This window comes from Phoxinus phoxinus (genome assembly GCF_949152265.1).
Source record: "Phoxinus phoxinus genome assembly, chromosome: 15".
Taxonomy (NCBI): Eukaryota; Metazoa; Chordata; class Actinopteri; order Cypriniformes; family Leuciscidae; genus Phoxinus; species Phoxinus phoxinus.
The window spans coordinates 21,994,353-22,013,371 of NC_136890.1; the positions used below are offsets into that span (position 1 = coordinate 21,994,353).

General features: G+C 37.5%; 1 protein-coding gene across 3 annotated transcripts; it reads right to left on the reverse strand.

Moving 5' to 3' along the window:
• Positions 1-2,090: 2,090 nt before the first annotated feature.
• slc16a4 (solute carrier family 16 member 4) lies at positions 2,091-18,910 on the reverse strand. Of its 3 annotated transcripts, XM_079638731.1 has the most exons (11): positions 18,773-18,910; positions 18,080-18,200; positions 16,945-17,052; positions 13,090-13,222; positions 12,871-13,003; positions 12,653-12,796; positions 12,398-12,559; positions 11,582-12,157; positions 7,406-7,617; positions 5,229-5,322; positions 2,091-4,332 (listed from the first exon to the last, which is right to left on the reverse strand). In XM_079638731.1, exons 3-11 carry the CDS (start codon positions 16,965-16,967, stop codon positions 4,127-4,129), a joined length of 1,683 nt encoding a protein of 560 aa, XP_079494857.1. In that variant the 5' UTR covers positions 16,968-17,052; positions 18,080-18,200; positions 18,773-18,910; the 3' UTR covers positions 2,091-4,126. The 3 variants fall into 3 exon arrangements, with proteins under 3 accessions (XP_079494857.1, XP_079494856.1, XP_079494858.1); XM_079638730.1 differs by having other exon boundaries at positions 2,199-4,332; positions 12,398-12,796; XM_079638732.1 differs by lacking the exons at positions 12,398-12,559; positions 12,653-12,796 and having other exon boundaries at positions 2,199-4,332.
• Positions 18,911-19,019: the final 109 nt, after the last annotated feature.

Sequence of the window (19,019 nt, forward strand, 5' to 3'; positions counted from 1 at the left end):
GACCCCTCCTGGTTGTAAAATATTTTCCTAATGAAAGCAGGAAATGAAGAAGATAGTGATTACATTAGTTATGCAGTAAACTTCATTGATTATGAACAGACTTGAAAATAACCAGGGGCTGTGGGAGATTGTGTTGAATATCTTATCTAATATATTGAATATCTAATTAAATTATGATGGGTGTCAGAAAAATTATTTAATTGCATAAGTCTTCTGTTTTTCACATAGGGCTGTCATCATTTCTACCTTCACAATGAATGACATTGTTAATACTGGTATCCTGAAGATCACTTTATAAACAGACAAACAGGCATTTTCTGTACAAACATACATTTCTGTCCATGAATATGAATAGAATTAACAAGCTGAAATATTATGTATATATATTTATACTCGGTTATAAAAATAGTCAATCTTCAAATTTTAGTTTTCAAAATCAAAGTTTTATTTTTGAAATTTGAAGGCTGCGCCCTCCGGAGGTCATATGTCATTTAGGCTTCCTCATTTCAGAAAAGTAACCATTACAATCTAAAGTAAATTACAATAATTTGCTCCTCACAAGGAACAGTCAATTTAAAAATGTATACTTTTCTGAAACATGCGTTCCACAAAAGTGACCTCCGGAGGGCGCCGCCTTTGAAATGAGACAGTTTTTATTATGAGTATAGATGTGATGTTCTATTGACCAAAATCTGCTCTTTGCAAAAAGATTTGGGCACTGACTAATATTAAATCCACTTGCATTAACAAATACAACTGATATAATTAGTCTCTATAACAATTTCACTTGTCCAGTTTCAGCTACGCATCGAGAGAAGACCGTGGCAGTGATGAAAATGACGAGTTCTCTCAGTCCATGGCACCCAGCTGTGGTCTCTTATGTTTTCTCTTGTGTCTTCACCACAGTTCTGACTGACTGGCCTGTCTTCTGATGCTATGGAATGTTGCCTGGTAACTTGGTAACCGTAGGTCTCCACGGTAACACTCAAGCCCCTCCTCTGGGCTCATTTGCATAATCTCTTTGTGTAGTCCTGGCACTTTTCCCTCCCAACTTTTCCAAGCAATGAAAAGACCATATTACGTCTTGACAGTCCAAAACATTAGCTCATTGTTCCTGGTTGTAGCTTAGTTCTCTCCATAAGCTACCACATGATGACTATAAAACTATTTCAAGCCTCACAAGAGGCTTTCTACCCTCTGATCTTAATAAGAATGACCTTACTACTCTGAGTGATTATTGGAAACTCAAGTTAAATGTGCAAAATGAATACAGCCAGAATGAGCTTTTTAGGAAGTTAATTCTAAACTATTATACATGTACTAATCATTATAGAGGAGAGTGATCATTGAAATTCTTCATAAATCGGTTTTACAACACAGTATAATGTTGATGCCTCAGGTGACCTATCTGCATCCTCCGCTGTTATAACTTAATTTTAACACCGACTATCCCTCTAGCAAGTATATGTGCTGAAATCCTTTTTTTTTTTACCGATGTGCTGATCTGAATGGATTCCAGGTGGACAGATCTGAGAGAAACTGTTAGATGGTTTGTTATTGATTATAAGCCTTTTGATTAGTTTTTCATGTTTTATTTTATGCATGTAATTAATTTGCTACAACTTTTTATGTGCTGTTTTTGGTGTCTACAGAACATCAGTGTTGCATTGTGGGTATCCATCCATCAGTGATTAAACACGAAATAGTCTCATCACGGCTCACATTTCTGTAAGTACAAGATCATTTTTTTTTATCTAAGCATTTTTTTCTCTCTCAATATTTTAGAATTGAATAGGTTTATAATACTAATGAGGGCCGAGGCTAATGATTTTGTGTAATATAATATTTAAAATATTGATATATATTTTATTTGCAATGACAATAAAAGGAATTGAATTGAAATATATTAGAATAATTATGAATTAAACATGTAAATACTGCCTACCATTGTTGTATGTACTACATTGTGTTCTCAATAAAGATATTTTTACACCACTTTGTTTTGATTTTGATTTTACACATGAAAATGCAATCTTTTATTCCAAAAGCTAATAATTAAAATAATGAATGTACTTCAGACAGTTGCATTTGAAAGGTTATAGTATATTGTGATTTGAAGATAAACTGTTTTCTTTTCATGGGGAAAAAGGAGAACATCTCTCAGGTATCAACAGATGTGTTACAGAAAACCCAGTTGATTTGTCAAATTACTGCGGGCTTTAATTGCAGTCATGTAAATCTTAACAGCTGTGAGCATTGTCAACAAAACAATTATTCAAAACCTTCAGAAACAGTAAAAAAAAAAAATCCAGTTAATAACCCAAATACCAGCATAATGCTATGACATTTCCACACAATTACAAAATCACTAACAGTACAGAATTCTGAATGAAGTCTGTCATTGACAATAATAGTGTTATTGTGTCCCCTTATTCACCCTGAAATTAAAATTCTGTCATAATTTACTCACCTTGAAACCTGTATGAGTTGTGTTTGTTCTGTTGAGCACAAATGTTGGTTTCTGGTCACCATTGATTTTTTTTTTTTTTTTTTTTTTTTACTATGGACGTCAATGGGGTCCATCAACTGTTTGGTTAAAACATTCTTCAAAATATCTTTGTGTTCAGCAGAAGAAAGAAACTCGTACAGGTTTGGAACAACTTGAGGGTGAATAAATGATGAAAGAATTTTCGTTTTTGGCTGTCTTTAAGGCTAGTTTTTGAGTTTACAAACAATTTATACAACATTACCAAAACATTTCTAACCAAATTCTCCAAAGAAACTTGCTTTTATTAAACAATTAAGAGTGAAATGCTTTCTGCGTAAAAACAGCGTGTGGCATACTGTTCTTATCTTTGTGATGTGCTTATTTATGAAATGGTCACAGTTGTGCGTGTCTTGCTCGTTCTTGTTAGGAAATACTGTTTGTATTTACTTGCTGATGAAAGAAAAGAACTAGACATTCCAGAACATGGATCGCCTGTTAATTGATACAACATTCCAGTAGCAGTACATCATTAGTGCCTCTAGAGGGCAACAGCTCACGCAGAACTTCTTGAGAGCGTGTGAGCACTAGAATGTATTTCTATAAACAAAGGACATGTTCCAAGGCATAGATTGATAAATTATATTTCTATTGCATCTTTGGCTCTTATTACATGATATTTAGCACAGTCATTGGGTACAAAGGCAAATAGTGGCGATAAACATAGTGCACTGTAGATTACCCAGCAAAACCTAAAAATAAAAAAAAATGACAATAAGTATAAAGGATTTGCACTTTCGAGAAACTCTCCACATAAAGGCTCACTGTCTGGGCCTCTTGTACAGGTACACATGAACCCACAAGCCAAATGACCTAATTCTTGCAACACTTGGCTCATTAGCATCAGAAGAATATTCACTTGTTCCAGCAAATCTCTTGGTTGTTGTCAGTAGTGAATGACAATGTGACTGATTTGGCACCAGTGAGAAGAAAAGTCCATGCCTGGAATATTCTGCCCCCAAATGTATTACAGTTGGGGCACTGACGACAAAACAAAATCTATGTGGTTTTCAGTCATTGTGCCATTATGTAGTCATTTACACATCTTCATAGCAACTGATACACATCAACAGACATTAAAGGCTCAAAATGGGGACTCACAGAAGAAGTAGCCATCTTAGGCTTATTGCATTGACCCATCACCATCTGACAAAATACCCTTATTTTAGTTCCTAGTTTATTTGCCTAAGTGAGTAAAATGTGTCAGTGGAAGCTTTTGAGTAACTTTATAGAAGGAAGATCCTGATTCATAATGTGCTGGAAAATAAATGCTTGTGTGGTGATGAAGACTCTTCATTTTGTTATTGTGCTGATTTGATTGTCATTAAAGATTGCGGTGAGGGAAACGTACTATTTGTTTATACATCAAACCAATTCAACAAAATCCAGTCTCATTCACCCACTAACAAAATAGTTTGCATTGTAGTGTCCTCAAGCATTCGTTTATTGGTCTCCATATTCAAATGAACATTCATTTGCTTGCCACACTGTGGTCCCGCCAAATGTTCAGGTCAGGTCCTCTTCCGATCAGAACCACATGACATGGTGGAAAGTAAAATGGCTTTGAGTTTATTTCCTTTATTATACAACACCATTCCTCTGAGGTGCCGGGCAGAAACCGCCGTTATTCCACATCAATTCTTCACTCATCGTCTCCAGCCGTTTCTTTCGGGCTTGCCAGCGTCTCGCCAGAGGCTCGAGAAAAAGAGAAACTGATGATAACAGGTAACACGCACCTGCCAGGTAGAAAGAGCAGTCGTAGGTCTGTGTGTAGTCGTACAGGAAGCCTTCAGGAAAAAAACGCAATGCGTTAGACGTATATTAAACTGTTGGGAGAAGGAGTTTTTCTTAAATAGAAGTCAATGAAGAAAACAAGGAAAAAATACTTTTGATTTTATTTTTACTTTCCCTTGCGTGACACATTTGCGAACAGTCAGTAACCTAACGCTTAAGATGATGGACAGATGGAGAAAACTTTCTTCACTTTACACCCCAGAATCTCCCACACCTGTTTTCTGACTGGATACGCTTTTAAAACGACAGCTTGTTTTCGCTACGCAAGCAAAAGCGGGTCAAGTCCAGAAAGGCCGGAAAAATCAGTTTTGCTTCCCTGGCTGCTCATTATTTTTGGTAGGCGGAGGGATTGTGGAAGGGGGCCCTGACAAGATGGTTCATGTTAGCATAACTGTAACAGAGTTCAGGGCAAGGTCTATACTCGCCTTCCTAAAGAGGCCCCTCTGCAAGACTTGTATTTCCAAGAATTGTCCCTCGCTTTACAGCTGTTCTACATAAGGAGATTCTGTATTGGGATTTATTACTGAATATTGCTAATAAATAGCAGCAAATAAGACAAATACATATATGTTCTATAATCCAGCATTATATATTCAGCATTATATTATAATGAAAAAGTGCCAATAGTCGTTTCAATCTAACCAGACAGGTCATCCTATTTTTAGATGGGTTAACATGTCTTCCATCTGTAACCCACTTAAATTGGAATATGAAACTAAATGACTGCAGTGTCCCTCAAGCCACACACACAGAAGCAGGCTAGTCTTACGCATTATCAAGACTGGCCAAGACTTTCCAGAGCTGTAGGTTATTTTGGTGAGACATCAAGACTGCATTTACCTATTGATGCTCGTATGTTAGTCATGGAGCTCATTGAAACTCCACATACCTGCAAGAGGAGGACCTGTGAGACAGCCAAGCCCCACAAAGAACATTGAGAACCCCATCGAGTTGTTCAGCTTTTCAGAACCCACCAAGTCCACCTGGAAAACGCAGACAGGAAAATGAATGATATTTATGACAGACGACATATGACAGATTATGACTTCTCTGACTAGGCCAGAAGAAATGGAGCTTTGGTTAGCAAACTCTTTGATATGAAAAATAGACAAGGCACTATCATTAAAAAAAAAAGAAAAATTGGAAGCACAGTAAATCCCATATTTGTAAATACACTTATTTCCCCCAAAAATTAATAAAAAATATGTTTTATCTTTATCTAAAAATTATACTGTATGTCAAAATTAATATCCATTACACTACACATACACTACAGCAACATATATAGCCATGTGATGGATTGTTAGACTATATTGCAATTCAATAATGATTATAATGTAATTCAGATTTTTTATTTATTTATTTATTTATATATTTTCATCATTGCTCCAGTCTTTAGTGTCACATGATCCTTCAGAAATCGTTCTAATATGTTGATTTGGTGCTCAAGAGACAGTTGTTCTGCTGATACGTTTTTCCCAGAACTTTTAATGATCATCAAAATTATAAAAAATAAAGGCTTGAAATATCTCACTTTGCATGTAATGAGTCTATATAATATATTAGTTTCACCTTTTAAGTTGAATTACTGAAATAAATTAACTTTTGCACGATATTCACATTTTTTGAGTTTCACCTGTATTTGCTGAATAAAAATCTTATGCAGACCCTTAACTTCTGAACGGAAGTGTATATTTCATAAAAAAAAATGTAAGGACTTTAAAAAAATTCTAGCACCACACAGTATGAAACATTGCTGTAATGGAGGAAATTCTTTCACTTTTACTCACTAATTCAATCATAATAGAACAGCTGATTTGCATATCACATTTGGGCAAGTAAGGACGTTGTGTTGACAAATGGCTTTTTTGGTTTCTTGAGGTTCAGGGAGTTCACTTTTTCTGTTCAAAGCAATGTTTAACATAACTACTTTTTAAACTCAACAAGCAATACTCATTTAATGTCTATGCATGTTGGCAAAAGACTAGTTTCTTTTTCTGATTCACTGAGAGTGTTTCCATAGGTTGTAAAAATATTTGAAAGGTAAAACCTAAGATTCCTTCCAGAGGAACGGGTGCACTGCAGTGCTGACTGTCAATCTATCCCTCTCTCCTTACACTGCCCTGCACAGTATTGCAGCACAAGAACTCAATGTCTCAATACTTAGAAAGTTGCAGAGACCTTTTCATGAGCACATTTAATAAAAGTGAACGAAGCAGCACTCAGTACTAGGATGTCCTCAAACCCTGCTAACCAGTGCAGTCAGTTTACAAAATTATTTTCTCACTTAAAGACAGAAACACCAACAAAACTCTATGTACCTACAGAACAATTTGCACTTACTCTTTTCAAAACTGTTCAACTTAAGTTCAAAACCTTACATAATACAAAAATGAATATGACAGCAATTTGCTACATGTCTACAGAAATACCATATTGACATACTGAATATAAAAATACTATCAAAACAATTAGATGTACCAGAATGTATGTAACACACACACAGGTGTTAGTCTTTCAATTTCATTACTATCTATACCAAATGCCAGTACAAAATTATTCAGGACTAGGAGTGCCATTTTTATTGGGACCCCTTTGTAGGTGTTCAGCTGCATCTAATTGTTTTGATTGTATTTAATTTTTTAGATTCTGAATTTATTTTAATATGGTATTACTGTAGAAATGTAGAAGATTGCAGTATTATTCATTTTTGTATGTTAACTTAAGTTCAACTGTTTTTAAGAAAAGTATTTAAACATTGGCCTGTAAAAGTATTTAATTATTAACCTGTATACATGGAGTTGGAGGTGTTTGTGTCGGAGTGAGAGAACAATTCATGAAATTTGACAGATGTCATAATTGAATGCATGTTGTTCCAAAGCAATGACAAATGATCCACAGTTTATCCCACATAGACTGCTGTTGTGTTCACTGGTAAAGAGACTGGTGAAAAAGAGAACCCAAGTATTGAGAAATGGGTCCTAGCGATTGTCAAAAACTGTCATATCCATATCATAATACTCCGATTTTACAGTTTATACTCAGTTTCTAACTGCCAGTACTCACCAGCACAGGAAGTAGTAGGGCCATGTACCCCCCACAAAAGATGGCAAAGAAGATAGCGTAGACCATGAGCAAGATGTAGGAGGTGGCCAGAGGGGAGAGAAGATTGACCACACCACACAGGATCAGGTAGGCCTTATGGTAGTGATATTTGTTAACTAGATTCCTGTCTGTCACCCAACCAGATGCAAGTTGGGACACCGTCTCTGTTATACCTGTGAGACAGAAAAGGCGCTGAACTGATGGACTGAAAATGAACCACTTATTGTTGGTTTCATGCAGTATTGAAGTATTATATTAAGCCACTGGCAACACATTAATGAGTGAGATTTAAAGTTAAGCTAAAATGAATAGATTTTTTCCTTTGAATAAATCTGAATTTGGTTAACCATCATCAGACACGCAATAGCTGCGGATTAGTTCTTTTTAAATGCCGATCACTGCAGCTTGGTATTAATATTATTACCTCACCCTCATGTTGTTCCAAACCTGTTTGACCTCTTTTCAGTATGCAAATGAGGGCTGTGACTGTCAAGATGCAAAATGACAAAAATCACCCTAAGGTGTAATGACAGTGATCTAATTTAATTGAGTATACATTTCAAGTCATTCATTCAATCCTTTTCATTTGTGAGAATTAAAGAAATTAATTCTTCTGTTCATCAAGAATGCATTACATTGATCAATAGTGGCAGTAAAAACTTTTATAACATTACAAAATATTTATATTTTAAATAAATGCTGTCCTTTTGAACGTTCTATTCATCAAAAAAATCCTGAAAAAAACAATCACGGTTTCTTGAGCATCAAATCAAGAAAGCATAGAATGATTTCTGAAGGATCATGTGAGGCCGAAGACTAACTAATGGCCGCTGAAAATTTTGCTTTGCCATCACAGTAATAAATGACATTTTAAAATAGAAAACTGTTTATATCCATATTTCACAATATTTCTGTTTTTACTGTATTTTTGATCATCAAATAAATGATGCCTTGTGAGTATAAGAGACTTCTTTTAAAAACATTTTTAAAAAATGTTCCCATCCCAAACTTCTGATCTAACAAGAACTAATGACAAGGAGTGATTATCATACCGTCAGTTAATTGCTTTTAGCCTCTGGCAGAATCTAATTTTCAGTTCAAAGAGGGACAGAAGAACAGAAGTAATGATAACAGCTTAGTTGTTTTGTGGCGTCCTGTACAAAGCGTTCAGTGCCGGTTTGTATTTGCTGTTGTCTGTCCCGCAGTTGTGGTTGCGTGTCCGTGTGCTGCAGAGCTTTATTGACCAGTCTAGGAAAAGACCTGATGCAGCACTATTGCAGATTCATACATACGCAACAGATCCAAAGTGTGACACTGACTGCTGACATGCAGGCTGCCACAGTTTATTGGATGTATAAAAAATGCATATATGCCCCATACATTGGATCATATTTATCTTGTAATTCATTCATAATCTCTCAAGTAACTAAATGTTTAAACAAAAACCCAGAGGTGTTGGCATGATCAACCATACTGACCAGGGCTGTTTCCCAAAAGCATCGTAAGCCTACCGGTAAGTTGATCTTAGAACAATTGCCACCAATGGTCTCTAAGATCAACTTAGACTAAAGATGCTTTGGGGGAACACAGCCCAGCTCATGTAGAACTGACGGCTTGAGCTGATGCTGCAGTTCATGCACATGTGGGGTCATTTATTGCTGGCCAGACATAAGACAAAACAGCTGCTCAATGTTTGCGTGTCCTCGGTGCGCCACTAAAGGTGATATCCTGGTGTGCCCCGCTTGGACCCGAAGACATTTTATGCGTTGTTTGTGTGTTTAAATCCCAGCAGGGCCATTGAGTTTCACAGCTGTTCCTGTCATGCTTTGCACAATGAAACTTCAATACAAAATCTCAGTGACAGAAAGTAGTAAACTGCCTTTAAATGGAGGAGCCTAGTCCACAAAACTCTGTAGTGTATAGGGGGACTTTCACCAGGGTAATCGGGCATGTGACAGGTGTTTGTGTCTTTGTGTACTTCACCCAGTGGACACAAAAGGACTGGACGAATGCAATGTCCCCACTACATCAAAGGCGGACAATAGGCCCTCACTGAGGTACAGAGAGTCCAAATGCATGTCCGATGGCTACTAGCTCATTAAAACACAAAACGTGTTTGGCTCGTCTCCTCGCCCTCTTTTGTCCGCATTGCTGCCTCGGTGGCAAGCCACACAATGTCAGGCACTTCAGAACTGGGCACAGAACTGCCAAGCTTCGCGTCAGCTACTTGGGCTGTTGCTTAGCGACTTCCCTCAGCTCGCCGACTGTGTGTGACCTGCCACGAGGAGGTGAGCTTTAGTTCCCTGCTCGCCCTGCCTGATGTGAAAACTGCAAAGTGCAGGTGGGAGGGGGTGGGGGATATGAGACGTTTGGAATACGCGAGTAATATATTCCCACTGAAAATTCCCAACAGAAAAAGTGCACTTTAAATACTCAGCACTTAATTAACCGAAAAAGTGTGAAATGTTGGACACTATTTTCTCTCAAGTTCCGTAGCGGAGGGGGTTGGGTATCGTGCTGTAATAATGCTGGATTACAAAATAACGTATTAAATTCATTCACTAAAGTACTCAGATTATTGGAGTATATTTTACAAGAAAATGCTATTTCAGTGTTTCTACTTCCGAATTTCATTTTTATTTCAATGCGTTACTTCACGTTTCTTTGTAATTATTTGTGAAACTTACTAGCTTTTTCTGGAAGCATTTTTTTTTTTGACAGCTTAAATCAGGCAAAACAGAAAATGGCAAAATTAAATGAAATACAGTGGCTGCTGTATTAGACATTCAAACATTTTATGTGAGACTCTGAAAAGTGACTTTTTGTCTTACTATATAAAGTAGGGATACACGATTGCATTTTATTCTTAATTTATTTTCACAAAATAGTTAATAATATTATTACTGGTCATTTGGTCAGTTATCGGCTACGACATAAAAATAACCAACAGCTTATATCGGTCAGAATTTTGGCACGTTAAAACCGACAACAGACATGTTGTGAAAAGAGAGCCTTCATCAGGGTGTGTACTGCATTAAACATACAGATAATTAATAAGGTGTTGCATGTTTAGATTACTCTGTGTCCTGACAACATGTTTGTGGGTGTGGGGGGTAAGGGAGTATTCGTTACTACTATCTTTTGGTAAAGAAATGTAAATGATTGAAAAAAAGCATGTTTGAGTAAACTCATTTGAGTACATTTTCATTCACTACGGCATTTTTGACAGGGCACTTAAAAGCCCTCTGGTTTTAGCCACTGGGCCAAAGTTCATTATTTATGTAAGAGAACTCATTGCATAACACTGCAGATTTTAAACAGCTCACAAATAATTAATGTGAAGTTGGCTGCGTTTGCATCAACTCTTTGAAGCCCATATGGGAGCACATCTTGCTGCAAAGCACAATGGCCTTAGTGCATCTCTCAGGTACGGCTTTATGGCTTTCCAGAAACACAGCACTGATGAAGCCAGAAAAAAAATCAGTTCTCTGGCACCGCTAATGAAACGCAGTCCACAGGCACTGACATTACAGGGTCTTTTGTCTTTCAATTTTCCACAGCACAGCTCAGCAGTGCTTACGTCCTATTGATTTCTTCTACTGTAACACAGTATTAGTGTACAATTAAACTGTTGCAGCCAGAGAACACCAATAACAGACATGCTGACTAGAGGACTTTTTATGCAATAGGTAACTTTGAAAGTTAGGTAACTTAGAAAGGGAGACTGGGCTTTTGCCATAGTCTGCCCCAAATTGTGGAATAGCCTTCCGTTATCTATTAGGCTAATCGCTACAGAATCTCTGTTTAAAACAAAACTTGTGACACTGTCACACATGACACATGTTTTAACCACTCTATATATTATATAAAACCTACTTTTTACAGAAGGCGTAGAATATGTGAGACTTTCTGAGCTTGTTTTCTGTATGTACAATGGCATATGTCATTTTATTTTATTGTTTTGATTAGTAATTAGAGTCTTCATGTAACCTTTGTCCCCAAACCTTTATCTATATTTTCCCCTGCTAATGCAAAATTAATTCTCTAAAAAGCACTTTATACTTAAAATAGATGACAGTGGGAAAACAAAACTCTAGTGTTACATACTGTAGGTTGGTCAAAGGTAATTTGACTCACCAGCCACAGAGATGATGAAGGAAGCATCCATGGGGTCGATGCCCAGGTTCCGGGCCCTTGCAGACAAATGGAAGTAAGGGATAAAATAAGCCAGCTGACTGAAGACTAGCGACCAGGTGTAGATGCAAAAGAAAGGGTTCTTCAACAGCGAGAAGTCCAGCACTTTTTGGGAGTTTTCAGGAAGAGTTTCTGTTTTGCTGTTCTCAAGTAACGCATCCACAGGAGAAACCCCATTCATCTCAGGGGACGTTTTAACTTGGCTGCCATCCGTTCCGTTCACCCCATTCTGGATGGATTTTTTGAGTTCAGGGTGTGGAAGAGTGTTCTGCTCATGAGCTCGGTTCTCTATTATAAGTGTGTCCTTGTGATTGGTGGATGAGCTGTCCATTTTGGAAGTGCCATTGGACACAGGCGTGTTGCCATTCATATTGTTCTTAAGAGGATCTTTCTCTGACCCATCCTGATGAAGGGTGGAGTTTGACACGGGTGAAGCTGGAGGTCTAACGTTAATTGGCCGCAAAAGCATCCCAGAAGCCACAAGGTTCAACATCAAACCTCCCAAAATCAACAGAGCTCCTAAAGACAGAACAAAAAACAATCTGTGTAAATAATAAGATTTATTTAAAGGAATTTACACTTTTATTCAGCAAGGATTTTTTTTAATTACTCCTAAATTACAGTAAAGACATTTATAATGTTACAAAGATGTCTAATTCAAATAAATACAGTTCTTCAAACTTTCTGTCTCCTCAAAGAATCCTGAAAAAAATCCATTACATTACACCTTTTATAATAATGCAGCCGAAAGCCAATTACCCTGCCAAGCATACTGATCCAAAAGCAGCTGAGTGAAAGGAGCGAGGGCAAAGGTCAGACCCATGCCAGAGCGTCCAATAGAATATGCAGTTGCCAGTCTCTTTCGGAAATAGGTCACTGTTACAACAGATGTGGCCTGATAAAGAAGAGCAAACCCTAGACCTGGAAAAATCAAAGTTTTGTCGATGACTTTTTGCATGATAACCCTCCAATATTTAACTTTGATTATAAAACAAAACATTACACAATACTCACCAACAACTAACCCCATGCTAATGTAAAGGTAGATCACGCTGGTGGCAAATATGCTGGAGAGAAAGCCGGCGCTGACTAAAAGCGCCCCCACTATGGAGGTAACCCTGTTCCCGAGCTTGGCACAGGCCACCGAGGCCAACGGACCTAACGGGTCACAAACAAAGTTCATGACCAGTCATATTGACCCTTTGGTTCAAAGGTTGCTATGGTGACCGTACCTCCGGAGAGCCTGAGGCTGGACATTATGGATCCAATCCAGCTGATGCTCTCAGACGAGCCTCCAAACTCATCCTGCAGTGCCACAAAGAAGATCCCAAAGCTCTTCAATGTACCCATCACCAACACGTTCACCTGAAGAAACACCAGAAGATTTTAGCTCAATACAAAACACTTTAGTTTTATCATAACAAAGATATGTTCTCATATTCATGACATACCAGAAAACAATGCAGAACCACCATCCAACCCCAACCGCCATCTGGTGGGTCCACATACACAACCTCGTTCTTTTCATTCTTCATGGCCTTGGCTTTTTCTTCATTGCAGGAGGTTTTGGCAGCCTTGCCATCACTGGAACATTATCACATCCACTTAATACATTTAATACACTTACCCCCAGTTTCACAGACAAGGCTTAAGCCTAGCACAGATTAAAATGCATGTTTGAGCTGAAAGCAGCTTGCAGGGATATCTTAAAATATGTCAGTGCCATTGTTTTGTCTCAAGATGCACAGCAGTAATGTTTTTTTCTAAAGCATATTTATAAAAGCTACTTAAATGCCCTAATTAAACTAAGGTTTAATCCTGGCTTAATCTAAACCCTGTCTGTGAAACCAGGCCGTAATACAATACATCCACTAGTGAGAGATAAAGTTTCAGAAGTATCATGAGACCATGTAGACTGTTCACAGTGTCAGCCCAAATCCAATTATATGTGTATCCGATTGGAATGTGATCTAAAGCCTCGTTCAGACTATCAGTCCAAATCTGATTTTTGTGCATATCCGACCGAATCTGATCACATTTAGCAAATGTGAACGCGGTAAAAAACAAACAAATTACTAATCCATTTTTGAGCAACATTCTTGTGGTTTGAAATCCTATACAAAATGCATTTCTGGAAATGCGTTTCAGTCTGACCGCTCTAATCAGATTTTGCGTAGTTATGTAACTTTCTTTCCATTTAAAACGTAAATATGTAAGACACTTTTATAGTAAATGCGCTGAAAGTCGCTTCAGAAACCAGTTTGTGTTTTGCTAAGTGCCGGTTGAGCAAAAAATTACAATATAATGGAGACATGTTGCATTTTGTTTTCCATTCAACAGCAACGTAGAAGGGTTCACAAAAAGATGTTGTCTTATTTACAACATGACAATATGTAGCCACCGCGCTGGACTACTACGTCTTCTGAAGCAGCGGCAGAAACATAGGGGGCTGCTGGTATGCGCAGCTTTATTCCATGCTGTTGTCTCCGCCGGTCTCAAAACTATTGTAATTTTCTGCTCGACTGGCACTTTTTAACAACACAGCTTCTCCTTTAGTATTTTTTCTTATAACAACGTCTGGCATGTTCTCCGTGACTCGAGAAAGATACGTAAACCACGCAAAATCCGATTAGAGAGATCAGACTGAAACAGACTTCTAGAAATTTTAATAGATAGTGGCTCAAAACGGATTTCATGTGATTTCTCGCGTTTACACTTGCTAAACGTGATCGGATTCCAAACGGACATGCATAAAGATCAGATTTGGACTGACAGTCTGAACGAGGCTAAATATTGTACTGTTCATTTTCTGAAACATATTTTTTAAAAGGGCTTTCATGAACATATTAAGTAATTTACATCAACAGGTTCTATGAAAACAAAGACAAATGTAGCAAAAATTTGTCCTTTTTGATTTTTCCAATAATTTATCTTCTATCTCTTTTGCACTGGACCCCAAAACAATATCGCCAGCATAATGTGGTGTGATCTGAGGCTATTTAAATATTTTCTGTTGCAGGGGGTAGTAGATTATGATGACATCAGTAGTACCATGCTCTGTTTAGAGTGGTTACAATTTGAGTAAACATGAGGATGCCACTTGTTTAATCTGGTGATCAGTACGAGGTGAGGTGTTTTGGATCCAGGCCTGAGACTTTAGCTGGAAAATATCTTTATTCAGAAACCGCTATAAAGCCAAAACAATCTCAATTACCTTAAATTATTCCGTTTTAATCCGTTATTACTGTAAAGCCGCTTTGAAACAATCTACATTGTTAAAAGCGCTATATAAATGAAGATGACTTGACTTGACCTCTTTACTTACAGCTGATACAGCTGAATACAATGTGTGTCTAGTACAGTGTTCAAAATGACACAGAGAGACTGAGCGAAAGAACGGTCAAAGGGTAACGGGTTCGTTCAAACAAACACCTGGCATAAAGTTAACCAAACTGCGAGTCCCTGTGCGGAGGTGGTGGATCCTTTGAAATATTTCACAGAAATAAATGCTTGCTCAACTATAAATACAGAGCAATCAAAGTCAGCACCACGGGTGGTTCCAGCTGAAGCAGGAACATCGCTGATTTTAAAATGTATGTGTGCATATACCGTACACACATCTGTATAGAATTATAATATTTTTATCCTAAAGGTATAGTTCAATCTCCAAGCTCCAATAAGCACAAAAAACACCATCAAAGCCTCATAGAAGTATGATGATATGATCATAGAAGTATGATTTTTTTAAATGTAACGATTCGATAGCTTTGCATGAGAAATAGACTAAAATGCAATGCTTTATTAACTGAAGTCATGCCATGGTCATTATTCACTTTCATTGAATGAAAAGAGCAGCTTGGACATTCTGTTTTAAACATCTCCTTTTGACTTTTGTTTTGAAGTAAATGACAAGAACATGTTCTTTGTTGAATGAACTATTCCTTTATCTAAAGACTGGCCCACACTGAGATTTTCAAAATGTGAGACCACAAACATGACAATAAAAAAATTCAGACATTTAACAGTTTTGTTCCTATAGTGTGTGGAATGCCGCAATGTGACCAAGACAGCACACCACACACTAACAGATTACATTCACAAACAAAAAACAAGAGTCTCGACTCTCGACTGACATGGAAAAACCTCACAAAATCTCTTGCGGTCATTAACACACATCACACCACAGGGAAATCTGTTAAGAAATAATCTGTAGAACCATCAAGATAATCTGAATTTTACCAAGGATTTTCGGAAAAGGAGAATTGAGTTCAAAATCGGCCTGATTATCTTGAATGTGTATGCTGTTAAGTGTGTATAACTTTTAAAGACAAAAACAGTTCAGAAATTCAGTGTTTCATTGATGAAAACACAACCGTGTCAAGAAAATATGTGGTTTGACTCGTTCAAGTAGTTGGCTGTTCCTTAGAAGAAAAGATAGACATGTGGAGAGGCCAAAGCATGCAGAAACTGCTTAGAGGATTACAGAGCAATGAATTGGGCCAGTGTGTTGTAAGTGAAAACATTTCCTTCCATGTGCTTACCGCGGGCCACCCCGGAGTGTGTCTCCATGTGTGTGTGCTTGCATGCATGTATGCAAGAACACAAGTGTAAATGCCTCGGTTCAAGGGAAAGTGCAGGAAGTTATATTGGTTAGGTATTGCAGCAGACTACGATCCACCCTGTTCCCCACACTTTAACTCAAAAGCCTCTTAAAAATCCCAAAATTGCATTTTTGGTAATTGCCCTAGGCAGCAATTGAGCAATATTAGTGAAAAGAGCATATAGACAAAAAGGGCCGTCTATTAGGCATTCTCAAGTCTTAAAGGAATAGTTGACCCAAATATGTCATCAATTACTTGCCCACAGGTTGTTTCAAACCTGTATTACGTTCTTTCTCTGCTGAACACAAAGGAAGATATTTTAAAGAATGCCGGTAACCAGACAGTTGATGGACCCCATTGACTTCCATAGTAGGAAAAAAAAATATTATGGAAGTCAATGGGGTACATCAACTGTTTGGCTACTGACATTCTATAACATATCTTCTTTTGTGTTCAGCAGAAGAAAGAAATGCATACAGGTTTTAAACTACTTGAGCGTGAGTAAATGATGACAGAATTGTCATTTTGAAGTGAAAAGCAGAAACTAAACAAAAAATTTTAACATCCTAAATATTATATTTTTAGAATCACTAACATGGAAAAGAAGAGTTGTGGATTATGACAATAATATAAAAATCACAAAATCGATCAATAATGTTAGAGCCATGCTGATTAAATAAAAGGATACTGGAATTGCAGACTCACCAGTGTTGCTCTTTTGGCAGCATAGTTGTAGCACTTGAAAATGAAGGGCCTTACTTATGTGTCATCCTCTGCACGAAGCTCAACTAGTAGATCCCGTATTTGACGAACCTGTTACACAAATTTTGTTATAACTTGCTGTGTTTTGGATCTTCCCACACAAGAGTCTTTAATCATTGGGTGTTCATGGTGTGCGTATACTTAAAATAATTAATTTTCACAATTTTCATGCGTGCTGTCAGAGGCATTACACAGTTAATCTTACATTCATTGTTAGAAATGTCTGACCTGGGAATTACAAGCCTTCATAACTGAGGTGACTTCTGAGGTGAAAAGTCAGAGTACTGGTTTTGGCGCATTTTTTTTTTTTTTTTTTACAAAATTGTAGTTGTTGGCATACCTGTGAGGGACTTTACACCCCTGTGATTGTGGAGCAGTTTTTCTTGTATTGGATTTTCGCAGGGGGTTGGTCCTTTTTAATTAGTTATATCACCTTAATTCAAGTGAGAATTGCATTTAAATCTATAAATCTCACTAATTTGATGAATCTGCAAATGCTATCTTGTCATTGTGACATTACAGCTAGGGGAAGGAAATCCTTTGACCTCTCCATTGATTTTCTGTATGTTTTTTAAACATTACATTCACAGAAGTACATTTCCACACATTGGCTCCCAGTGTCTTCACATCAAACATTTAGATTCTACAAAACGTACTTATAATAATGTAAAACATAATATTAGGTTTGGTAAGACTGAGCAAGATTAACAGAGCATATTGTAACTTTGGGAGAAAGTGTCTTCAAGTAGCCTATGATAGGCTACAACACATCTCTCTTCTAGTCTACTTTATTAATGCACTGCCATTGCCATTGCCATAAATGAAAACTGGCCGCGTGATTCCTAACTTTTATTTAAACAAATGTTTTCCACCCTTCAAAGATTCACATTGGGAACGCACTGTTCAGGACATCACACGTCTACAACGTGATCATCCTCAAACATCAACAACTACATCGACGACAACTGAGTGAGGTTGTATAGTTCAACGTCTAAAAGCTTAGTTTATAATCCTATACCATGGCACAAAACATTGGGGAAAATCACGAGGGTGTTCGGTGTTGCACTTATGCACTTACCCCAAACGCCAGAGCTGATGCTGTCGCGCGCTGTCCGCAGCCGCATAGCGCTCGTGTGTGGTTCGCGCGAGCCCAGCGGCGTTCATGTGAATGCGCGCTACTGGAGTGCAGTACTTTACACCTATCGATAACAGTCGATGAAAAAAAACAATGTCATTAAACCTCCGGCATTGTACGATCAATGCTGCATGTTCTGATCAAACATGTCGCTTTTTACTTTACTGTAAGTGAAGTAGCCTAACACAAAAAAAGTGAATCCCAAATAGGTTACCTGACGTTTCACACGCATTATTTTGCCTGTCAAATTTTTCAAATAAATTAAACAATTAACAAAACAGCGAAAACACATTACATTTGCTAGCTTACAGTGATTCAACTATTAATTTTAAAGGTAAATAAATTCGAAAAGATTATAGGCTACTTTTTTTTCAAGTAAAGCATCAAATAGGCTACTTTATTTTATGACATAGCCTACTGAACACATAAATCCATCTAAATAAAAGTAAAATATAAAACATTCGCTATTAATGACTCGTGAGAGAGACACTTACAAAGAGAGACTATAGAAAAAGTTGTTATATTTTGGCTAACTTGTGACATGTCTGCAACCGAACAATTTATTCTGTCAATTGTCAATGACCATTTTATAAATGGAAACATATAGTTGCCGACAAAAATAAGGACTTAGCCTACCATATTTCCCGAAACGATTTCAGTCAGTTTATTCCAGATTTCACTTGTTAAGACTTGATTTGTGTAGACGTTTCCTAATGCGCGCATCTGCAGTTGCGCTGCGGGCAACATCCGTGGATTCCCCGGTTACAGCTCCTCCTATGTGCTGGTATATCTGATCAAAATCATCCCTGAACATGGCTGGACTCCCTGTGCTGGATTTCTCTTACTTTCTGAAAGTTTGCCCCAAGTCTCTGAGTATCTCGAG

Coding starts and splice junctions, on each gene's coding strand:
- slc16a4 (XM_079638730.1), bottom strand. CDS start 16,967: ATGCTGCCAAAAGAGCAACACTG. Junction 12,158..12,397: donor GGATCAGTATGCTTGGCAGG/GTAATTGGCTTT, acceptor TTCTGTCTTTAG/GAGCTCTGTTGATTTTGGGA. Junction 5,323..7,405: donor CCCTACTACTTCCTGTGCTG/GTGAGTACTGGC, acceptor TGCGTTTTCCAG/GTGGACTTGGTGGGTTCTGA.